Genomic DNA, 20,380 nt, shown 5'->3' with positions numbered 1-20,380 from the left:
AGACTTAGTAGCACAAGCTAGTCAGGTCCAATTCACACCCACCCACATCCACTCATATATTTATTCAACCTATTTTTTAAGCTACACAAGGTCTTAGTTTCTATGACGGTACTCGGGAGTTTGTTCCACTTATCCACAACTCTTTTACCAAACCAGTGCTTTCCTGTATCCTTCCTGAATCTGAATTTTTCCAATTTAAAATCATTGCTTCGAGTCCTGTCTATGTTAGATATTTATAGCACACTTTGATAGCTTCAAGGCACCACCTTGATGGCTATGTTATATTGTATTACATCAACATTATTTTTGCATTTCGTTGTATTCTGTTGGATTGCATTTTATTTGATTGTTCAGTGTTATAATAAAAGCCTCTCTCTCCCTCGGTCTCTCTTTCTCTCTCACACACACGTTGGTCTTTAATCTAGACAGAAGTAGATAGTTCTCAGCATATAGCTTCGGTGCTACTACCAATTCAGAGTCATGTACTTATATACCTATTATATACACAAATAACCCGCACATAAAAGACAGAAGCTTACGACGACGTTTCGGTCCGACTTGGACCATTGACAAAGTCACACTAACAAATGGGTTTGTTATTGTATTTGCCTGATGCGTTTTTCGTGTATTTTTCATGTGGGTAAGTGAGCTTATACATACGCTACTGTCATTTCATCCTGCCGTATTATATACAATTCTTGTACTACTACTACTACCACTACTACTACCTCCACCTCTTCCTGCCTATATATAGCCGTCCTGCTCCTCCTCTGTTAGTGTGACTTTGTCAATGGTCCAAGTCGGACCGAAACGTCGTCGTAAGCTTGTCTTTTATGTGCGGGTTATTTGTGTATCGTTCCAGTCACGGTATTGTGCCTTTTTGTTATTTATATACCTATTATATCTATGTGACTCTGATGGGTTAGTATTATACCCCTTAAAGAATATCTTATCAATTCACATACACTTTTTAAATTACACCAAAGTGGTTGGGCCACTTATCTTTTATATCCTACCTCTCCCCCCCCCCTCCCACCCTTTTCCAATATTTCCATCCTTACCCATCCTTCTTCCTTACCCATCTTACCAAAGCTCTGGTCATCAGAACTCGAGAACTCGAGCTTCGGTGCGAGCTTATCTGTCCCATGCACTGCTATGTAGAGACTCTCTCTCTCTCTCTCTCTCTCTCTCTCTCTCTCTCTCTCTCTCTCTCTCTCTCTCTCTCTCTCTCTCTCTCTCTCTCAAATAATAACTGAAGTGAGATGGATCTTACGTGACCAAGAGCTGTCCCGTGGCAGAGAGTTCTTGGAGCTGAACATAGTCCCAGGCACAATGACTGTGACTCTCTATGTCGAAGGATAGCCAGGTGATGTACAGGACGGTGCCGGTTGGTGCCTCTAACCACCACTCACAATCCTGGTTGTCCTGGTAGATCCCATTGCTCGACCCTATGGTGATCACCCCAGCAGGCATCTCCAGTGGTTCTAGAGATAATTGCAGAGAGAAATTTTGCTGATAAGTCTTGTGCACAGGCGAAACATTGCAAGAAAAAAAAGAGTTCCTCTCTACAATTGTTTGTTTGGTCAACATTTACCCTAGTTATATTTGCTAGTGATATATTTCTGCTTGTTATATCTGTCCGTTGTATATTTATGTTTGTTAAATCTGTTAATGGTATATTCATATCCTTCCCCCTTCGTGGCTCGGCCCTAGACCAGAGCCGCCGTCACTACAGTTTGATCATCGATACAGAATTCCTATCATTTCTACAGATATGGTAACTCTGCGTCCTTATCTCCGCAACAAAATTGTCTTTCTTCACAACACAATTCATTTCCCAAAAACCCAATTCCTTTCCCCACGACACAGTTTCTATCTCCATGATATGTATTCTATCTCCACAACACAATTCCTTTCTCCCACAATACAATTCCTATCTACACAATACAGTTCCTACCTTCGCAACAAAACATCTAATCTTCATATGATAATTCATGTCTCTACAATTTCTCTCATTCATGCAAACTCTTTTTTCAACACAACAGAAAAATTCTGCTTATAATACGCGAGTTGAAGACGTAGAAGCTACCGACAACAACAAGAATGTCACAGAATCGTGGCTGGAACAATTTAGCAACAACCTTCCCTAAGAAAAAAGCGCTAAACCTACAAGGGTCATACAGAGCAGCCTTCTCTTAGGAGAAGAACCTAATGACGACGCTTCAGTCCTTCCTGGACCACTGTCAAGTGGCAGCTGACAACAGTGGTCCAGGACAGACCGAAGCGTCGTGACGCTACGTTTTTTAATGTGAGAACAGTGATAAAGCGACAGTGAATGTAACTAATATAATTTTTTTTTTTGGAGGTTAAAGGAAACTGCAGGTTATAAAAGACGAGATGGTTAGTTGTCAGAGCTCCGGAAGCTTATTGTCGCACCAATAGCGCGAGAATGAGCTTGCAGATTTGAGCGTTTCCTGTTGTTGTTCAGTCACCGCAGTGCCAGACGTGTCACACCTGCGCTTGTGAGTTTGTGTAACCTTCATTAATCTAAACCAACCTAACTTAACCTAACCTAACCTAACCTAACCTAAACTAAACTAAACTAAACTAAACTAAACTAAACTAAACTAAACTAAACTAACCTAACCTAACCTAAATTGCTACTTATTTTGTCGGCCATGAAATTTTTCCTGATTGCATTCGTTTCTTTTGATATTTAGAAGTGTCTGATTCAGCATTACAATGTCTAAAATAAATTGGTCCTTATTTTCTAATAATATTTGAAATATTTAGTCTTATCAATATTTTATTGAAAGTCATTGTTGAACGTCTATTGCAAGGGCCTGAAAAATAGTCGAATAATATAATTTCTAACAATAGCTGATCTTATTTTATTAATGTATTTTTGCATTAGTATTATTATGTCTGATAAAGGAGCCCTCATGTCAAAGGCTGCATTTTAATTTCATTTTTATTCGTGACCCTAAAATCGAAGCCCAATTTTTTTTGTAAATCGTAAAATTAAGAAGGTTTGGCTTAATTTTAAGTAAACAAACTGGTATTTGTAAGTGTAGAGGGAGATTTGAGGAAATAACGTTGACAGCAACGTGTGAAAATAAACGTTACTTGGGTCATGCAGTGACTGGTACATAGGTGGCAAACTAGGTTAATCAAAGGAATTTGTCAGTAACTTCAATTCCTTGGAATACGAAGTATTGAGCATAAAATACTAAATGCTCATTCAATAACTGCTTCAGAAAGGTAGACAATGACAAAAGCCGACAAGTGGGCGAAACGTATTATGAAGGGGGTCCCTTCCCCCCTGCTACCAGTTTCTTCATTCCCTGCTTCAAAACGATCAGTTGACAACAAGGTAACTGAGATAATAACAGCAGCAGCAGTAGTGGTAGAAGGTTGTTAGTCATAACAGAACATATCATAACCACAAGTAGAAGGAAATAAGTATTTTAATTTAAAGCTTAATGTTTACATTCACATCCAGACTTGCATACTTTCTTCTACCCATATTTAATTCAGCGCAACAGATACGTAAATTCTGCTACGTATAATTTTGTAAATGCTGTGTATTCATTTGTACGAGAAATTATAAATTCTAGAACAGAGAAGGTAACAATGTCTTACCTTGAAGGTAAGAGCAATGTGGTGTACTGTCAGTCCACTGTCCTGTGGCAGAAGTCACGCCTCCAGAGTACCCGTCTCCAGAGTTAGGGCCTCCATTGTACACGTCTCCAGTGCTCTGACCTCCAGAGTACCCGTCTCCAGAGCTAGGGTCTCCACTGTACCCGTCTCCAGAGCTAGGGTTTCCACTGTACCCGTCTCCAGAGCTAGGGTCTCCAGTAAGCCAGTCTACAATGCCATGGTCTCCATTGGTTCCGTCTCCAGAGTTAGAGCCTCCAGTGTACCCGTCTCCAGAGCTAGAGCCTCCAGAGTACCCGTCTCCAGAGCTAGGGTCTCCACTGTACCCGTCTTCAGAGCTAGGGTCTCCACTGTACCCGTCTCCATAGCTAGGGTCTCCAGTAAGCCAGTCTACAATGCCAAGGTCTCCATTGGTTCCGTCTCCAGAGTTAGAGCCTCCAGTGTACCCGTCTCCAGAGTTAGAGCCTCCAGAGTACCCGTCTCCAGAGCTAGGGTCTCCACTGTACCCGTCTTCAGAGCTAGGGTCTCCACTGTACCCGTCTCCAGAGCTAGGGTCTCCAGTAAGCCAGTCTACAATGCCAAGGTCTCCATTGGTCCCGTCTCCAGAGCTAGAGCCTCCAGAGTACCCGTCTCCAGAGCTAGAGCCTCCAGTGTACCCGTCTCCAGAGTTAGAGCCTCCAGAGTACCCGTCTCCAGAGCTAGGGTCTCCACTGTACCCGTCTCCAGAGCTAGGGTCTCCACTGTACCCGTCTCCAGAGCTAGGGCCTCCAGTGTACCCGTCTCCAGAGCTAGGGTCTCCAGTAAGCCAGTCTACAATGCCAAGGTCTCCATTGGTCCCGTCTCCAGAGCTAGGTTCTCCACTGTACCCGTCTCCAGAGCTAGGGTCTCCACTGTACCCGTCTCCAGAGCTAGGGCCTCCGCTGTACCCGTCACCAGAGCTAGGGTCTCCACTGTACCCGTCTCCAGAGCTAGGGTCTCCACCGTACCCGTCTCCAGAGCTAGGGTCTCCACCGTACCCGTCTCCAGAGCTAGGGTCTCCGGTATACCAATCTTCTGTGCTCCAGTCTCCATTGTTCCCGTCTCCAGTGCCAGGGTCTACATTGTTCTCGTATCCAGTGCTAGGGCCTTCCGTGTACCAAACGAGTTGACGGTGGGTGGTGGAGTTAGAGACCGTGTCTTGAAGTTGCTGCAAACGAGAGTACATTCGTGAAAAAAAAGATGCGGTATGATGTCCTCTTGAGTTTTATTCAGTTACACATAGCAATTTTAGGAGCGATCCTTAACAATATTCTTTTGAATGAATATAATATTCTTGATTCCTGCAGGAAGTGGCTAGTAATCTTAATTCCTATAGTGAATGCAGAATAACATTCTTGATATGAAAATCACATGTTGCAGTTCGCCTTTATTAGATAATATTATGCCCTGCGAAGAGACTTGGATCATCAAACGTGAGTGAATAAATACTGCTTATTAGAACCCTGACTTACTCATATCTGATAAGTTTTTGACGGAAGTTTTAATGAATTAAGGGAAAAAATGTTGAACCCTGTCGAAAGTTACCATTGTATAAGTTGTACGAGACATTTCATCATGGAATTCTTCACTCGATGCCAATGACAGAAAGATGTTTGAGTTTTGTCGTGCTTGTAAAATAACTTTGAGCTTGTTAGAGAGAACGAACACAGGTTGTATATGTGAGAAAACTATTGATCTGGAGGCAATTTACATTAGGAAAAATTAACATTTGGTTGTTTCTTGAAATAATGTCAGACTAGTATAGAATTGATGTATTTGGATTCAATGACAAACTCCACGCAGATTTAGATCAGCAAAGAATGAAAAAAAAATAAAAACTGATAGATAGACAAAAACAGGAAAAGAATTTGCTACCTGGGGAGAAGATTAAGGAAGGTGCGATAAAATCGATGAGATAGCGAGAGGGATTCTATGAGGACACAGTTATTATAACTATTATCGGTATGAACCATTAGAAATAAAGATTAGAAGAGAATCTTGCCAAGTACAGAGTGTCTTCATAAAGAGAATCGCAGACAGGAAAGAGTTATCATCACAGGAAGCCTTCTGATATATAATTTAGGCTGCAATACACTGAACAAGGTTATACAAGTAAATAGAGTAAATAACCAATAAATTTTTATGTGAAAAAAGTGATTTACGATAACGTTTTTAGAAGGACGAGACATTATTATTGTGAAATCAGCTTGTTCAAGTGTATTTATATTGTGCTCACTCATTGCTTCTACACCATTTTTCGGTACCCATGAGAATATGTCTTTTTTTTTTTTTTTTTTATTCGCCGGTATTCTCCCGGCCCGGGTCTTTTCCAAGTAGTGGTGACCCGGCCTTGGCTCCCTATCTGGGGAGTGTCTCCCATGGGAGGAGGTACAAGTACCCCCTCATCTTTGGGACCAACTGTCCCTAGGCCTAGCCACATTCCCCGCCCTCACGGGGCTCGTAGGAAGAAGCTAGGCCTCTGGTCTGCCATCTGCCCCGCCCCAAAGGGGCTCGTGGGCTGCAGGTGGTAGCAAGCTCAGGCCTTGAGAATATGTCGTCAGATCCTATTGCCTATGTATATCCAGTTCATGCAACTTCTTTATTTCCTCATTTGGCATTTGGATGCCATCTAGTTTTAGTTGAAGCTTCCTTCCTTCCCTCTCTCGAACTCTTTTCTTCAGTTCTTTACATACCTCTTTTCCATAATGTAATCCTTTTTCCTTACATGATTTTATCACTTGGTCTTTAACTATTGTTTTCATTGGCATGTGACTGTCAAATAGTTATTCTGATGGTGCCTTTTAACCTATATCATTCCTTAACAGTCACTTAGCCTACGTTCTTATCCTAGTGAATTCATTTCTAGCTTCTCTGGATATTTTCTTGTTTTCTTTCGTCTTCCTTGCTCTGTACTTTTCCATGGCACTTTTGAGCTTTGCTCTGCCTTTCTCTTATCAATTTCTTGTTAATATACATTCTTTATGGCCTTCATACTCTAAATATTTTTCATGTTGTGGGCTGTTTTACCTTCAATTTCACTACCTCATCTCACTATTATGGAAACTTCTCTTTCTGTGGTCTCCTCTCCAGTAGTATGTTTATCTGATAGTCCCTACCTCCATCCTCTCTATTCCTACTTTTATTATGTATTCATAACATAGCACAAAGCGTTATTGGCTCCTAATGACTCTCCGTAATCAGTTTTTAATGCCCGATCGGCAATGGCTAAATACCAGATTCATTTTATTTTTTGCTGGCATTTTTTCTTTTTCTTTTGTATGTTGGGTCAAAAGATTCCTTGTGTTAGTTTCTATTAGTCTCACCCTTCATGTTCCTAATTCTCATCATGGCTCCCAGTTCTCTCTGTTTATCTCCTTTTGACAATTTCCTTTTGCTCAATTGCGTTGAATTTCTCCGTGCTACCCGTGTTTATTTACTAACCATACCACGGGCGGGGATAGAACCCGCGATCAGAGTCTCAAAACTCCAGACCGTCGCGTTAGCCACTGGACCAACTAGCCACAATAAGATTCGTCCAACTAGGTATATTTCTACACTATGGTGTAGAAATATATCTAGTTGGACGAATTTTATTGTGGCTAGCTGGTCCAGGGGCTAACGCGACGGTCTGGAGTTTTGAGACTCCGATCGCGGGTTCTATCCCCGTCCGTGGTATGGTTTATTTACTAAGTGTGTATCGTGACCCCTGTTACTGTTCACCTAATCCTGCCACGTCTTCTTGTTTTTCAAACTGGTTTTAAAACAATCGTTTTTACAACAGTACGTTACTGTACTTGCAGTGTTGTCATGGAAGATACTCACGTTTAAGCTTGCAAGTTCAAAATTTCACTGGTCTCTTGATCAACCTCTCTCTCCTTACCATGGGCTCACATTATCTGCTTCTGTCTACCTAAAATTCACGATGACAATAAACCTGCACGTCTCACGTCTCTCAGTCTTGAGGATTTTTTCTTACGAATTTACCCAACAGCGTTAATGAGTACTTTCTTCTCAGCAGAATTTAATTCTTCGTAAAAAAATTACTCGAGGTTGACTTCCATTTTGCTGGAATTTCTCTTGGTAAAACGTATTTGTTTTTTCCTACTGAATTACAACTATTTGATAGAAAATTCACTTTCTTCATGAACAAGATTTTTTGTTTCGTCCCCCCACGCCTTGTCACTCTGAACGTTTTCTTTCTTTTAATGGTGAGTATCTTGCCGAAACATGGTCACATTATTGCATTTATGGGGAGACCTAAGCCCGTATGGGTCATACAACGCTTGGGGGGAATGGGAGGCATTGAGGTTCACTCTAAGGAGAGAAAGCAAAGGTCCAATTCCTTCGATCAAGAGCCCTTCAGCGGAATCAAGGAACCTCCCTTGACATGGCTGCAGCACCGGGAACTCTCCCAAACCCTCTACAACTTGGATAAGCAATATTTTTAAATTTTTGGTCCTTTCTCCCATCAAACCAACAGTCGAGTGGGAGAGCTTTGACACTTTTTTTTCAGTAAGCTTAATCACTTAGTATCTTGTATTATTTTCGAAGCTGAATGGATAATCGATAAACTCTTCATTCATATTTTAATCCCTAAATTCGATAATCAGTTCAAATTCACGGCCTTCAGAAAACCAACTCATTCTTTCAGTTATATTAATTTCTTTAGTTTCATTCCGCTAAGGCTAAATAAGAAGAGAACTGTATCTAGTCTTTTACTAAGAGCACAATGAAATGTTAGTACCATTCATTTAGACCAAGAAAAGAACATTGTCAGACAACAATTTAAGGCGTTATGCTATTCTGATTGGTTTATAAAATCAATTATATAAATATAATAATATTTCTATTAAAGGTAATACCAATACAACAAGATGCAATTTATCATTCCAGTTCAGAAAGGGATAACACAAGATTGAATGAAATCTCAGATTCAGTTATTTCTTTTTCCCACGAACGTAGTATTGCCATTATCCAGACAACGTAAGAATTCTGTCTCGAATATCACAGGGTAACTACAACAGCTCTAGTAATAATTGTAACTAAGTGTACATAAGTCAGACAGGACATTGTCTTAAATGGCTAACTGAACATAAACGAACTATCAAATATGAGCAAGAAAACGTTACCCTTCTTCTAACATATGAAACCTTTTAAATGCACGATCAAAAGAAATGAAGTTTAAATTACACGCAGAAGCACCTGCTCATGCACGAGGAAAATCATAGTGTTCGCTTTACCTGACCCAAGAAAATTCCACTCTCTCGTAGGGGCAAAGGAGACAAATTCCCATAGCCAAATCTGCGTTGAAGGTACAAATTCTGGCACTAAACGTACCAAAGTCTAAGTTAACAATACAATTTGTAAAAAAAAATGTGTTTCTCTCGGTACCATCCTGGACCACTTATTAAGATATATATGTTGCTTCTTACCTCATAGGTACATTCTGCTGACGAGGCTTCGGATGGGGATCGAAATATATAGTCTCAATTTCCATGACTGATTTTATTTGTTTACACGAGGCATTCATTATATATATATATATATATATATATATATATATATATATATATATATATATATATATATATATATATATATATATATATATATAAATATAATATATATTATATATATATATAATATATATTATATATATATATAATATATATTATATATATATATATAATATATATTATATATATATATAATATATATATATATATATATATAATATATATATATATATATATATATATATATATATATATAAATATAATATATATTATATATATATAATATATATATATATATATATAAATATAATATATATTATATATATATAATATATATATATATAATTATATATATATATATATATATATATATATATATATATATATATATATATATATATATATATATATATATATATATAATGCAAAACAACCACGGGGGGAGTAGAATGGTCGTTTTGCATCTTGTATCGCTTGGTTTGCGATGTTTGCTTAATATATTTATATTCAAATTGCTACTCGAACAATGAAACATGAATTTACTCTACATAATGGCACTGGCTTGCAAGATACACCACTTAGAAAACATGAAATATCTTGAGACTCATATATGACCGTACACCTCTCATATATGACCACACACCTCTCAGACATGACCATATACCTCTCATACTCCAAGCAGACTGATTAACGATTAGCTGAGGTTCGCGAAGGAGAAATAAATGATTAAGCATTGTCAACGACCAAACAATACATACTGACTCCTAGCAATGTTAAGCGTATAATTGTAAAACAATTAACGCAGCATAACAACCGTTCGTACGACTATTACGTCTCTGTTAACGCTCAATCGAGCTAGAAAGAAGTCCTAACCCACATTAATATAGATACACCAAAAGAATATGCAAGTCGTTTTATTTCTGACAATAAAGAATTTAGTGTCAAAATATGGCTCGTCATCTCCAGTGTTCGAGTCTCTGGTACTAGGGCCTTCATACGTCCCATCTCCATTGATAGGGTCGCTGGTATACCAGTCTATAGGGTACCCGCTTCCAGTGTTAGGGTCTTCAGTGATACCGTCTCCAGTGTTAGGGTCTTCAGTGATACCGTCTCCAGTGTTAGAATTTCCAGAGTACCAGTCTCCAGTGTCAGGGTCTTCGATGATACCGTCTCCAGTGTCAGGGGCTACCATGATCACGCCTCCAGTGCTAGGATCTCCAGTGTGCCAGCCTCCAGGGTTACCGTTTCCATTGTCAGGATCTTCAGTGATCCCACCTCCAGTGCCAGGATCTCTTGTGTACCATTCTACATTATACCAGTTTCCAGTATTAGGATTCTCGGTGATCCCGTCTCCAGTGTACCATTCTCCAGTGTTAGGGCCTAAAGAGTTCCAAAAAGGTGAGTTTCTGTCGCTGGTGGCCGACACAGAGTCATGGTGTTGCTGCTGCAAATGAAAGTATAGATTTAAAAATGGTTGGTGTTATAGCCACCTTGGTTGTAGTCATTATTATTATTATTATTATTATTATTATTATTATTATTATTATTATAATCAAAGAAAGCGCTAAACCGACAAGGGTCATACAACGCTGCGGGGTAGAAAATAGTGCTGGGGCTATACACAGCTAGGTGGAAAGGGAATCAGAGGCGAGGGGAGAAAAGGGATGGAAGGAACGCTAAAGGCAATGTGTCAAAGTTCATACAGTAAAGCAGTTGCTGACAAAAAGTCAAAAAGTGATCGTAAGTCAAAGGTAGGACCGTCTGCAAGAAGAGAGGATAAGGCAAGAGTGGTAGAGCGGCGGCGGCGTTGGAGGTAAATCCTGCGAGCGAGCTGATAAACCGGGCAATCTACAAGAAAGTGAAGAACCGAAAGAGGGGACCCGACAAACCTCACAGAGAGGAATAGAGTGTCTTTCCATGAGATACCCATGGGTAAGGCGAGTATGGCCAATGCGGAGACGGGAGAGCGCATTCTCCCGAGTAAGGCAAAGGTGGTAAGATGGTCACAAACCTAAAAGCGGTTTAATAGAGTGCAGTTTGCTATGGTGCATGCCCGACCATCGTTGTTGCCAACGGCTGCGAAGACTGGCAGAAATGATTGGAAAATAATTTCTAAACAGAATACCCCTCAAGGGAATTTTCTTGATGCTGGTGAGAGGTTCTTGATCTAGGGAATTGGATCTGTGCTCCAGTTCTTTGAGTTGAGCCTGAATGCCTTCCATCCCCCCCCCCACATGCGCTGTATAATCCTCTGGGTTTAGCACTCTCCCATGATTATTATAATAATCTAAACGGAATACCCCTATAGGAAACCGGAAGATCATGCACAGCTGACCGCACAGCAGCATCCACTTGTTCATTACCCTGAACATCAACGTGTCCAGGGACCCAAAAGAAAACGATGTCTTTGTTTTTGCTAGTCACATGGCACAACCATAGTTGAATACGGACTAATGGATGAGGGGAATCAAATTGTTTAATGGCTTGTAAAACACTGAGGGACTCTGAAATGATTACAAACGTAGAAAGAGACATATATGTAATATGGAGAAGTGCTATGAGGATGGCTTACAACTCGGCAGTAAAAAATACTAGCCGAGTCTAACAAATGACCTCAGACATCATCATCAAAGAACACCGCCGCAAACCCAACACCGTCAGAAGATTTAGAACCATCTGTATAAACAGCAACGGCATAAGCATGCGACCATAAGTGATCAAGAAAAAGAGAGCGAGAAGATGTAGGTAGGAGAGCTTTGGTGCATGGCAGAAGAGAACAGACACGAACCTTCGGAACCTCCCATGGGGGAAAGGAAAAGGCAGACGCTAAATGAACATACAAGGGAGGTAACTGGATAGAGGACCGGAGTGAAGACGAAGAGAAAACGGTCGGAGTAAGCAGGGGAGTCGAACAAATAATGGGCTTTTACTAACGTCTGAGACCAGCCTATACGTAGACGGAACACGAAGGTCATGAGCGCAGACAAAATAATGAAGGCAATGAGCATTACGACGATTAGCTAAGGAACATTCGCCTCAGCATAGAGGCTTTCAACAGGGGATGAACGAAAGGCACCAAGGCATGAACGTAGACCCTGATGATGAAGGGGATCTAACTTGGAAAGAGTGGAAGGAAAAGCTGCAGAATAGACTTGGTCTCCATAATCCAGCTTGGAGAAGACTAGGGTGGAATGCAAAAGGAAGGAGAGTCCGGTGATCTCCTCTCCATGAACGATGCGCAAGAATTTTAAGGAGATTCAGCCGACCATGGCCTTCAAAGAGGAAATGTGAGGAATCCATGTCAACCGGCGATCGAAGAGAAGGCCAAGAAACTTGGCCGTATCATTCTGGAATACGTGAGCCGTGTAAATACAATGTAATATCTAGGACAAGAGGACGTCTAGTGAAGGTAATGAAATGGGTTTTTGTACTAGAAAATTTAAATAGTAATAAAGTTGGTAGAATTACCGACAATATGTAAAGTAAAAGGACACAAGTGCAACTAATGTGACATTTTATTGTGGCAACGTTTCGCTCTCCAGGAGCTTTATCAAGCTCCTGGAGAGCGAAACGTTGCCACAATAAAATGTCACATTAGTTGCACTTGTGTCCTTTTGCTTTACAAAATTTAAATCCATGAGAAGTGGCCAAATGGGAAATTCGGTCAATCGCATCCTGAAAAGAAACCGCTACCAGGCGACAGTCAGCGCCTGCGAAAGCTATAGCGAAGTCATCCACAAAGTGAAGACCAAATATACGATGGAAGGTAGGTCATTTATAGCTAAGAGAAAATGTGTAGTGCTAAAGACACAACCTTGTGGGACACCCTCGGCCTGAACAAAGTCTGAGGAGAGCGAGGCGCCAACACGGACACGAAAATGTCTGTCAGATAAGAAAGCAGTAAGAAAAGTTGGCAGATTACCGCAGAGGCCTAAGGAGTGGTCTTGGGCTAAAATGTTATACCTCCAAGTGGTGTCAAAATAAAAAAAAGACTGCTAGGACGGAGTATTTGTTAGCAAAGGCATTTCGCACATATGCATCCAAGCCAAACAAGGGGTCCAAAGTAGAGCGGCCTATGCGAAAGCCATATTGGCAGAGAGAGACTATTGTGAGTCTCCAAATACCATATCAGACGTTTAGTCACCAATGGTTCCATCACCTACAGACTACACTGGTCAGAGCAATGGGTCGATAGTGAGAGGTATCAAGCCCTTGGTGCCTGGTTTGCGGAATGGTAGTACAATGGCAGATTTACATTGTTGAGGGAGAACCCCTCGCGTCCAAATAAGATTGAAAAGACGCAAAAGGACTGTAAGGGCTGTAGAATGCAGATGTAGCATACTGATATGAATATCATCAGGGCCAGCTGCCAATGACTGGTAAGCAGAAAGCATGGACTCTAGCTCTAAGAGAGTGAAAGGTACGTTATATGGCTCCAGTCCATTAAAGAAGAAATTCAAGGGCAATTGCTCCTTGGTAGACTTAGGTTCAAGAAATGAGGGACAAAGGTGAAGCCCTTGGGAGACGCGGACAAGATAGCTCCCGATTTACTTGGCAACTTCAAGAGAATCCGCAAAACTGGAGCTGGGTCCAGAGTGTACTTGCCACACAACTTCCGTACCTTCTTTCAAACTGCACACATAGGGGAAGTCGAGCTAATGGTAGACATGTAGTCTTGCCAACAAGTGCATTTAGTATCGTGTATGACGTGGCGAGCGACTCCCCTTGCCCACTTAAAATCCAAAAGACGATCTGAGGTCCAATGATATCGATGATGGCCCCACGCAGCACATTTCAAACATACTGCATGTGCACATGCAGGAGACCACCAAGGCAAGCCTGTCTGAATGCCTGCCTGAGGTTTGAGGACTAGAACGTGATGCTGCAGTCAAAACTAAGGTCGAAAACTGATGCACCAGCTCATCAATATAGGACGAAGGAGGGTCCTTACAGAAGGCGGTAAGATGTGAGTATAAGTCACAATTTGCTTGTCCAAATTGTCAATGAGGGCTACGAGGCAGTTGGGAATACATAGTAGAAGTAAGAAGAATAGGAAAGTGATTACTGTCGTGCAAATACGGGAGAACAGACCAAGTGTAATCAAGTGCAATTGACGAGGAGCAGATAGAAAGACCAATGCAAGAGAGTGCGAGAGTCAAAAAGGGTGGGAGTACCCATATTTAAAACATGAAGAGGATGAGAAGTGAGAAGTCTCTCCAACTGATCACCACGAGTCACAGTGGGACCCTCCCCAAAGATGATGGTGAGCGTTAAAATCACCTAACAGCAAGATGGGCGGTGGTAGAGAAGAGATCAAGAATGAAATATCCGAGATACAGAATGCATGGAAAGGGGAGAGATAGAGTGCAAACTGTATACCATTTGTGCAAATAAATATGGGCTGCAGTATAATGCAGCAGAGAATGAACAAAGACCTGTTGATACGGTATATCAACGCGCACAAGAAGCACACACTCATTAAATGAGTCACCAGGAAAGGGATCAGAAGAATGCAACAGCGCACAGCCCAAAATGGGACGAATAACGACTGAACGAATTCTGGGCTCTTGTAACCTAATACATGCTGGGGGAAACTGGGAAAGCAACAACTGGAACTCTCCCCGATTATTCCTGAGGCCACGAATATTCCATTGTAAGTCATTATTCACAAAGAAGCGAGGAAATCTATGGGCTATTAGGGTCAGTGAAGTCAATGTGGAGGCAACGGAAAGCGTGTAAGCGAGGAGGAATCAGAATACTGTGAAGGAAAAGATTACTGCCAGGGTCGTGAAATACAAGGTGTAGAAGGAGGTGCGCCAGTGTCCATTGAGGGTTTTATCTCAACAATATAGTCAGAGATAGTGTCAAGTGTCTCAGCAGATAAGGAAGACGCCGATACAATGACTTCAGAGACAGGTAAAGTACAGTAAGTAGAGACTGGGGAGATTATGGAGGGAACTCAAGAGGGCTGAGAGGGAAGGGGAGTATGAACCTGGAGAAATGTGCCAGTGGGGATAGACGAGTCATGCGGTGGAACAGGAGATGGATGTTGGAAGGTAACTGGGGAAGAAGTCTGGGGAGGAACAGGAGAAGAGGGGACCACATGGGGGGTGAACCTCCACCTCCGTGTGAGAGTTAGAAGATAACATCGAGGCACCGAGGCCAAAAAGGAAAACTGTTGGGGAATTGTAAGTACCGGATGAATGCGAAGAGACTTGGGCTTATGAGATAGGTTCAGCTGAGCAGGTGATAGGCGTAAAGAGGATGCAAGCATGTGAGGCCTTGCAGACTGAGAAACTAGTGGGCGAGAAGTAGAGGTAGGATTAGGTAAGGAGGTGGGGGTTTCAGATGGTAAAGCTGCAAAAGAATTAGAGACAGGGCTACCAGCTGGGATACAGCCAAGGTTGAAGGTCTCCTAGCTACTCGCGAATAAGGGATACGAGGATGATTCCCCTGAAGGCGGCGCCGAGAGACAGCCATAGCATAAGGTCTTCGCTCTCCTTAAGACAACGGATTTCTTGTTCATTACAGTAGACCTGACAACGGCGGGAAAAAAAAGATGAGGTTCTTTGCAATCGAGACATGTATCGGCATGATCTGCGGCACCACAGAACCACAGACCGGGCACTCCACCACAGATCTGCAGTATTTTGCGGGGTGTCCAAAGTGCCAAAACCACTCTGTACAATGGTACACAGTAAAACCACCGTACCAGAGCAAGAATTGAGAGTAGCTTGCTTGTAAACTGTGACTGGAATGTTATCAATAGAAGTAATATGGGAGAGAACATGAGCTTGTTCTGCATTTTCAACTATGGGCGCACCGCCTTGAAAAGCATGAAAGGATGCAATTTGGCCAATGTGTCATAAAGAGCTTTACCAATACTATGGACAGAAAGATAATCAGTTGAAGATGTCGGCTACAGGGAAAAGAATTTAATCCAATGCGGACTTGCAAACATGGTGCGTAAAGGAAGTGGGTGTTTCGTAGGTCGTTTTTGGGTAGAATGGGGAGACATTGAAGAACCGTCGTTAGTAAATTGCTTGTAATGTTTAGACATGGTCCCGTGGGTAGTCCAACCTGAGGAAGGCAAAATCCAAAAACCGTCGCACCCATCATACAGTATTCAGGGAAACAAAACACGTAGTTAAAGCCATGCAAGAGGCAGAGGTACTAGAAGAAACAGGCGGATCCTCAGCACCTGGAGCGGGTGGTGAAGCATCACCAGCAGAGCAAGAGTCTGAAGAATGGTCCAATAACGAAGCCGAGTCAGAGCAGGATGTGATAAAAGAAAGGGGCCTGGGAGGAGGAGGAGGGTTATCACGGAATGAAGGCTCCTTGATGATGGGACTTTTTTCTTATTTTTTAAGAAAAAACAAGGAAGAAGAAAAAAAGAGGCACAGCAGAGGGACAGTCACTAGAAGGGCCGTAAGTTCCTCCTCTCATCCAAGAGGACCTGGAGACCACAAGTAATGCAGACTAAGAGGGATCGAGAAAGACAAAGTTTGTTCCAGTCAGGTGGATTTACTTGGGAAGGAAGTAGATGAAGAAAAATGGACAGACGAAGATTGTAAATAAGGACGAGGAGGAGGCTGTGAGAATGGAGAAAGGAAGAGATGAAATATCGGATGTGGGGATAAGATAAAGTGGGGACTTCTTATATTTATGAGAAGAGCTATGCAGTGTGGATCATGTATTAGTAGTAGTACTAGTAAAGGCTCAATCCTCCGCCCACTAGCCACGAGTCAGACACACTACTGCCCTCGGCATGAATTCTTAAAGCCTTTTCAGAATTGTATAACTTACCCTGAGCTTGCGGAAGACGGAAGAGGCTTTGGCGGGGTGTATGAGCAGCAGCAGCAGGGGTAGCAGGAGGGAGCGGCATGGGACGCTACACAGCTTCATTACTTTCAAGACAGCAGGTCGCTGACTAGTCACTAGCTCCAAAACACGTTTCCACAGTGGCTCCTCAGCCGCCTGGCACTGCTATTTACCTGCTGAGAGTAGGGGGGAGGAGGGTGGAAAAGCAGAGGAAAGAGGGTAGAGTGGGGAAGGAGGGACACGGCTGTCAGGTGCTGATGATGAAACGAGAAATAAGGCAAACACATGCGGCAGGTGTTCGTCAGTGTAATGGGAGAGAAGATATAGAAGAGTAAAGTGCTGGGAAATGGATAGAGTAAAAGGCAAAGGAATGGAATAGGTAAAATGAAGGAAAAGATATATAGTAAGATGCAATAAATGGGAAGGGATGGGTCAAATTGCAGGGAAAGGGAATGGAGAAATAAACAGGGAGAGGAAAGGGAGAAAAGTGAGTAAGGTGAATGTTAAAGGAATAAGGTATAAAGTACAAGAGTTGCGTTAACTTGAAAGATGGTGACAGAGAATAGGAGGCAGAAGATTGTTACACAGGAGAGGGAACAGATGATGGTGACACAGAAGAGAGAGCAGGGGATGATATATAGGAGGGCAGGGGATGACACATTGGAAAGGGGGAAGGGAATGACACACAGGAAAGAGGGCAGGGGATGATGATAGAGAGGGCAGAGCAAAGGCTCTCCAGGAGACACTTGTCTTGGAGACTCAGCTGGTGAAGTCTCCCCACACGTGGCCAAGACTACAGTTCCTGCGTCATGTTGAAGACTTGTATTTTAATAGTCTCAGGAAAGCGCTAAACACGCAATGCATACAGGACATAGGGAACAGGAGGCAACCAAGTCTAATCCGAGGAAAGGGCATGTAGCTCCAATTCCCTGAATCAAGATCCCTTCAGCGACATCAAGGCATGTCTCATTGATGGTATAATATGTTAATTATGTTGGAACAGCAGGAAACCACACATCTCAAAGTGTTTTGAAAGATCAAAAATTATTCGCTTCACATTCGTCATTAACCAATGAACATTCATCATTACCCACCGAACTTTCAATACACACTTTGCATTCATTTCTCAATCATTCACACTTCACATTCATCATTACTCATTGAACCTTCATTACACCCTTCACATTCATGATTACACATTTCATACTCATCACTGATAAGTACTGCATACCATGCAGTCACATTCATCATTACGCACTCCACATTCGTCACCAGTATCAGATCCATCACCAACCCCTTCACTTTTACTGACATTTTGGATAGACGGAGCGTCATTACTTCCATTGAAGTAATGATGAGGCGACTGAGAGTGAGGCGACACTGCCTGCTGTGACACCACACCTGGAATAACACAGTAATGACAGCTGTGGTGATTGTGTATTGACGAAACTCTCGTATGTTCAATTGCTTGTTTGTTCAGTTGTTACTAACATACACACAAGGACGGTCTAAAAAAGTATTCACTCAAATTATGAATGCAATTATATATATATATATATATATATATATATATATATATATATATATATATATATATATGCATGCGCACGCGCGCGCACACACGCACACACAGGACTACTTTATTAGATACAACCTTCTAGTACTGGGTAAGGCCTTTGCTTCCACATCATCCTAAATTCGTGTTGCTTCAACAAGGCGCTGTACCGGAAACATTCCTTAGAGATCCTGGTCCATGTTGATATGATAGTATCACAGAGTTGCTGTAGATTTGTTGGCTGCACATTCATGCTGAGAATCTTCCGTTCCAGTACATCTCAAAACTTTACGCCAAATTATGACGAAACAGAAATCGCGATTTTCAATCTTTAATTGTTCTGTTTTGGTGAGCCATTGCCCACGGTAGCTTCACTTTCCTGTTCTAAGCTGACAGGAGTGGAATAAGGAGTCATATTCTGCTGCTGTAACCTATCTACTTCAAGGCTAGATGTGTTGTGGGTTCACAGATGTTCTTCCGGTGGTTAACGCTCTCGCTTCACACGGTGAGGGCCTGGGTTCGATTCCCAGCCAGAGTAGAAACATTGGACGTGTTTCTTTCCACCTGTTGTCTATGTTCCCCATCAGTAAAATGGGTACCTGGGTGCTAGTCGACTGGTGTGGGTCGCATCCTGGGACACTGACCTAAGGAGGCCTGGTCACAGACCGGGCCGCGGGGGCGTTGACCCCCGGAACTCTCTCCAGATAAACTCCAGATAAACTATTGTAACTCTTGGTTATTTGAGTTACTGTCTCCTTCCTGTCAGCTTAAAAAGTCTAACCATTCTCCTCTGACCTCTCTCATTAACAAGGCGTTTTCTCTCACAGAACTGTCGCTCATTGGATGAACTCTTCTTTTCACACCATTCTCCGTAAAGCCTCGAGACTGTTGCTTGTGAAATTCTGGAGAGATCAGTCTGGCACCAACAATCATTCCACGGTCAAAGCTCTCGCTTCACATGTTGAATGTCCGAGTTCGATTCTCGGCAAGGGTGAAAAATTGGGCGTGTTTCCTTACACCTGCTGTTCCTGTTCACATATCATAAAATTGGTACCTGGGTGTTAGTCGACTGGAGTGGGTCACATCCTGGGACAAAAGTTCACCTAATTTGCCAGGAATGCTCTCTACATAGTAGTATGTCACTGAAGTCAGCTAGGACAGTATACCTTGTACATGTAATTGTAGAAAATAAAGATATTATCATATTTTTTTCCATTCTGATGTTCGGTCTGAGCAACAGGTGAAGCCCTTGACCATGTCTACATGATTTAGGTATTGGTTGATTAGATATTTTCATTAGCGAGTAGCTATGCCTGAGAGTGGCGACAGTTATATATATATATATATAAATATATATATAAATATGTAAATATATTAATATATATATAAATATATTAATATATATTTAAACATATAAACATATATATAAATATATAAATATATATATAAATATATTAATATATATATAAATATATTAATATATATATATAAATATATAAATATATATATTATATAAATATATATATAAATATATAAATATATATATAAATATATAAATATATATATAAATATATAAATATATATATAAATATATAAATATATATATAAATATATATATAAATATATATATAAATATATATATAAATATATAAATATATATATAAATATATAAATATATATATAAATATATAAATATATATATAAATATATAAATATATATATAAATATATAAATATATATATAAATATATAAATATATATACATATACATAAATATATATATAAATATATAAATATATAAACATATATATAAA

At 41.1% G+C, this 20,380-nt stretch overlaps 2 protein-coding genes across 2 annotated transcripts in view; both read right to left on the bottom strand.

Annotated features, from left to right (window-relative positions):
- Nucleotides 1-17,475, bottom strand: part of LOC138853829 (uncharacterized PPE family protein PPE62-like) — a 31,241-nt gene extending 13,766 nt beyond the window's left edge. Inside the window, exons 1-3 of the mRNA XM_070093038.1 lie at nt 16,998-17,475; nt 3,643-4,843; nt 1,274-1,484 (exon numbers count right to left, since the gene is read on the bottom strand). Coding sequence (XP_069949139.1) covers nt 1,274-1,484; nt 3,643-4,843; nt 16,998-17,096 — 1,511 coding nt within the window. The 5' untranslated portion in view covers nt 17,097-17,475. The remainder of the gene's footprint in view (nt 1-1,273; nt 1,485-3,642; nt 4,844-16,997) is intronic.
- A 341-nt stretch (nt 17,476-17,816) lies between these two features.
- The window catches only part of LOC128695911 (uncharacterized), a 59,197-nt gene continuing 56,633 nt past the window's right edge, over nt 17,817-20,380 (bottom strand). Inside the window, exon 7 of the transcript XR_011393049.1 lies at nt 17,817-18,413. The gene's annotated coding sequence lies outside the window, so the exon portion shown is untranslated. The remainder of the gene's footprint in view (nt 18,414-20,380) is intronic.

This window comes from Cherax quadricarinatus, chromosome 41, assembly GCF_038502225.1.
Source record: "Cherax quadricarinatus isolate ZL_2023a chromosome 41, ASM3850222v1, whole genome shotgun sequence".
NCBI lineage: Eukaryota > Metazoa > Arthropoda > Malacostraca > Decapoda > Parastacidae > Cherax > Cherax quadricarinatus.
Note: the sequence above shows the minus strand (reverse complement) of the source record. Positions and strands in the feature narration are given on the sequence as shown.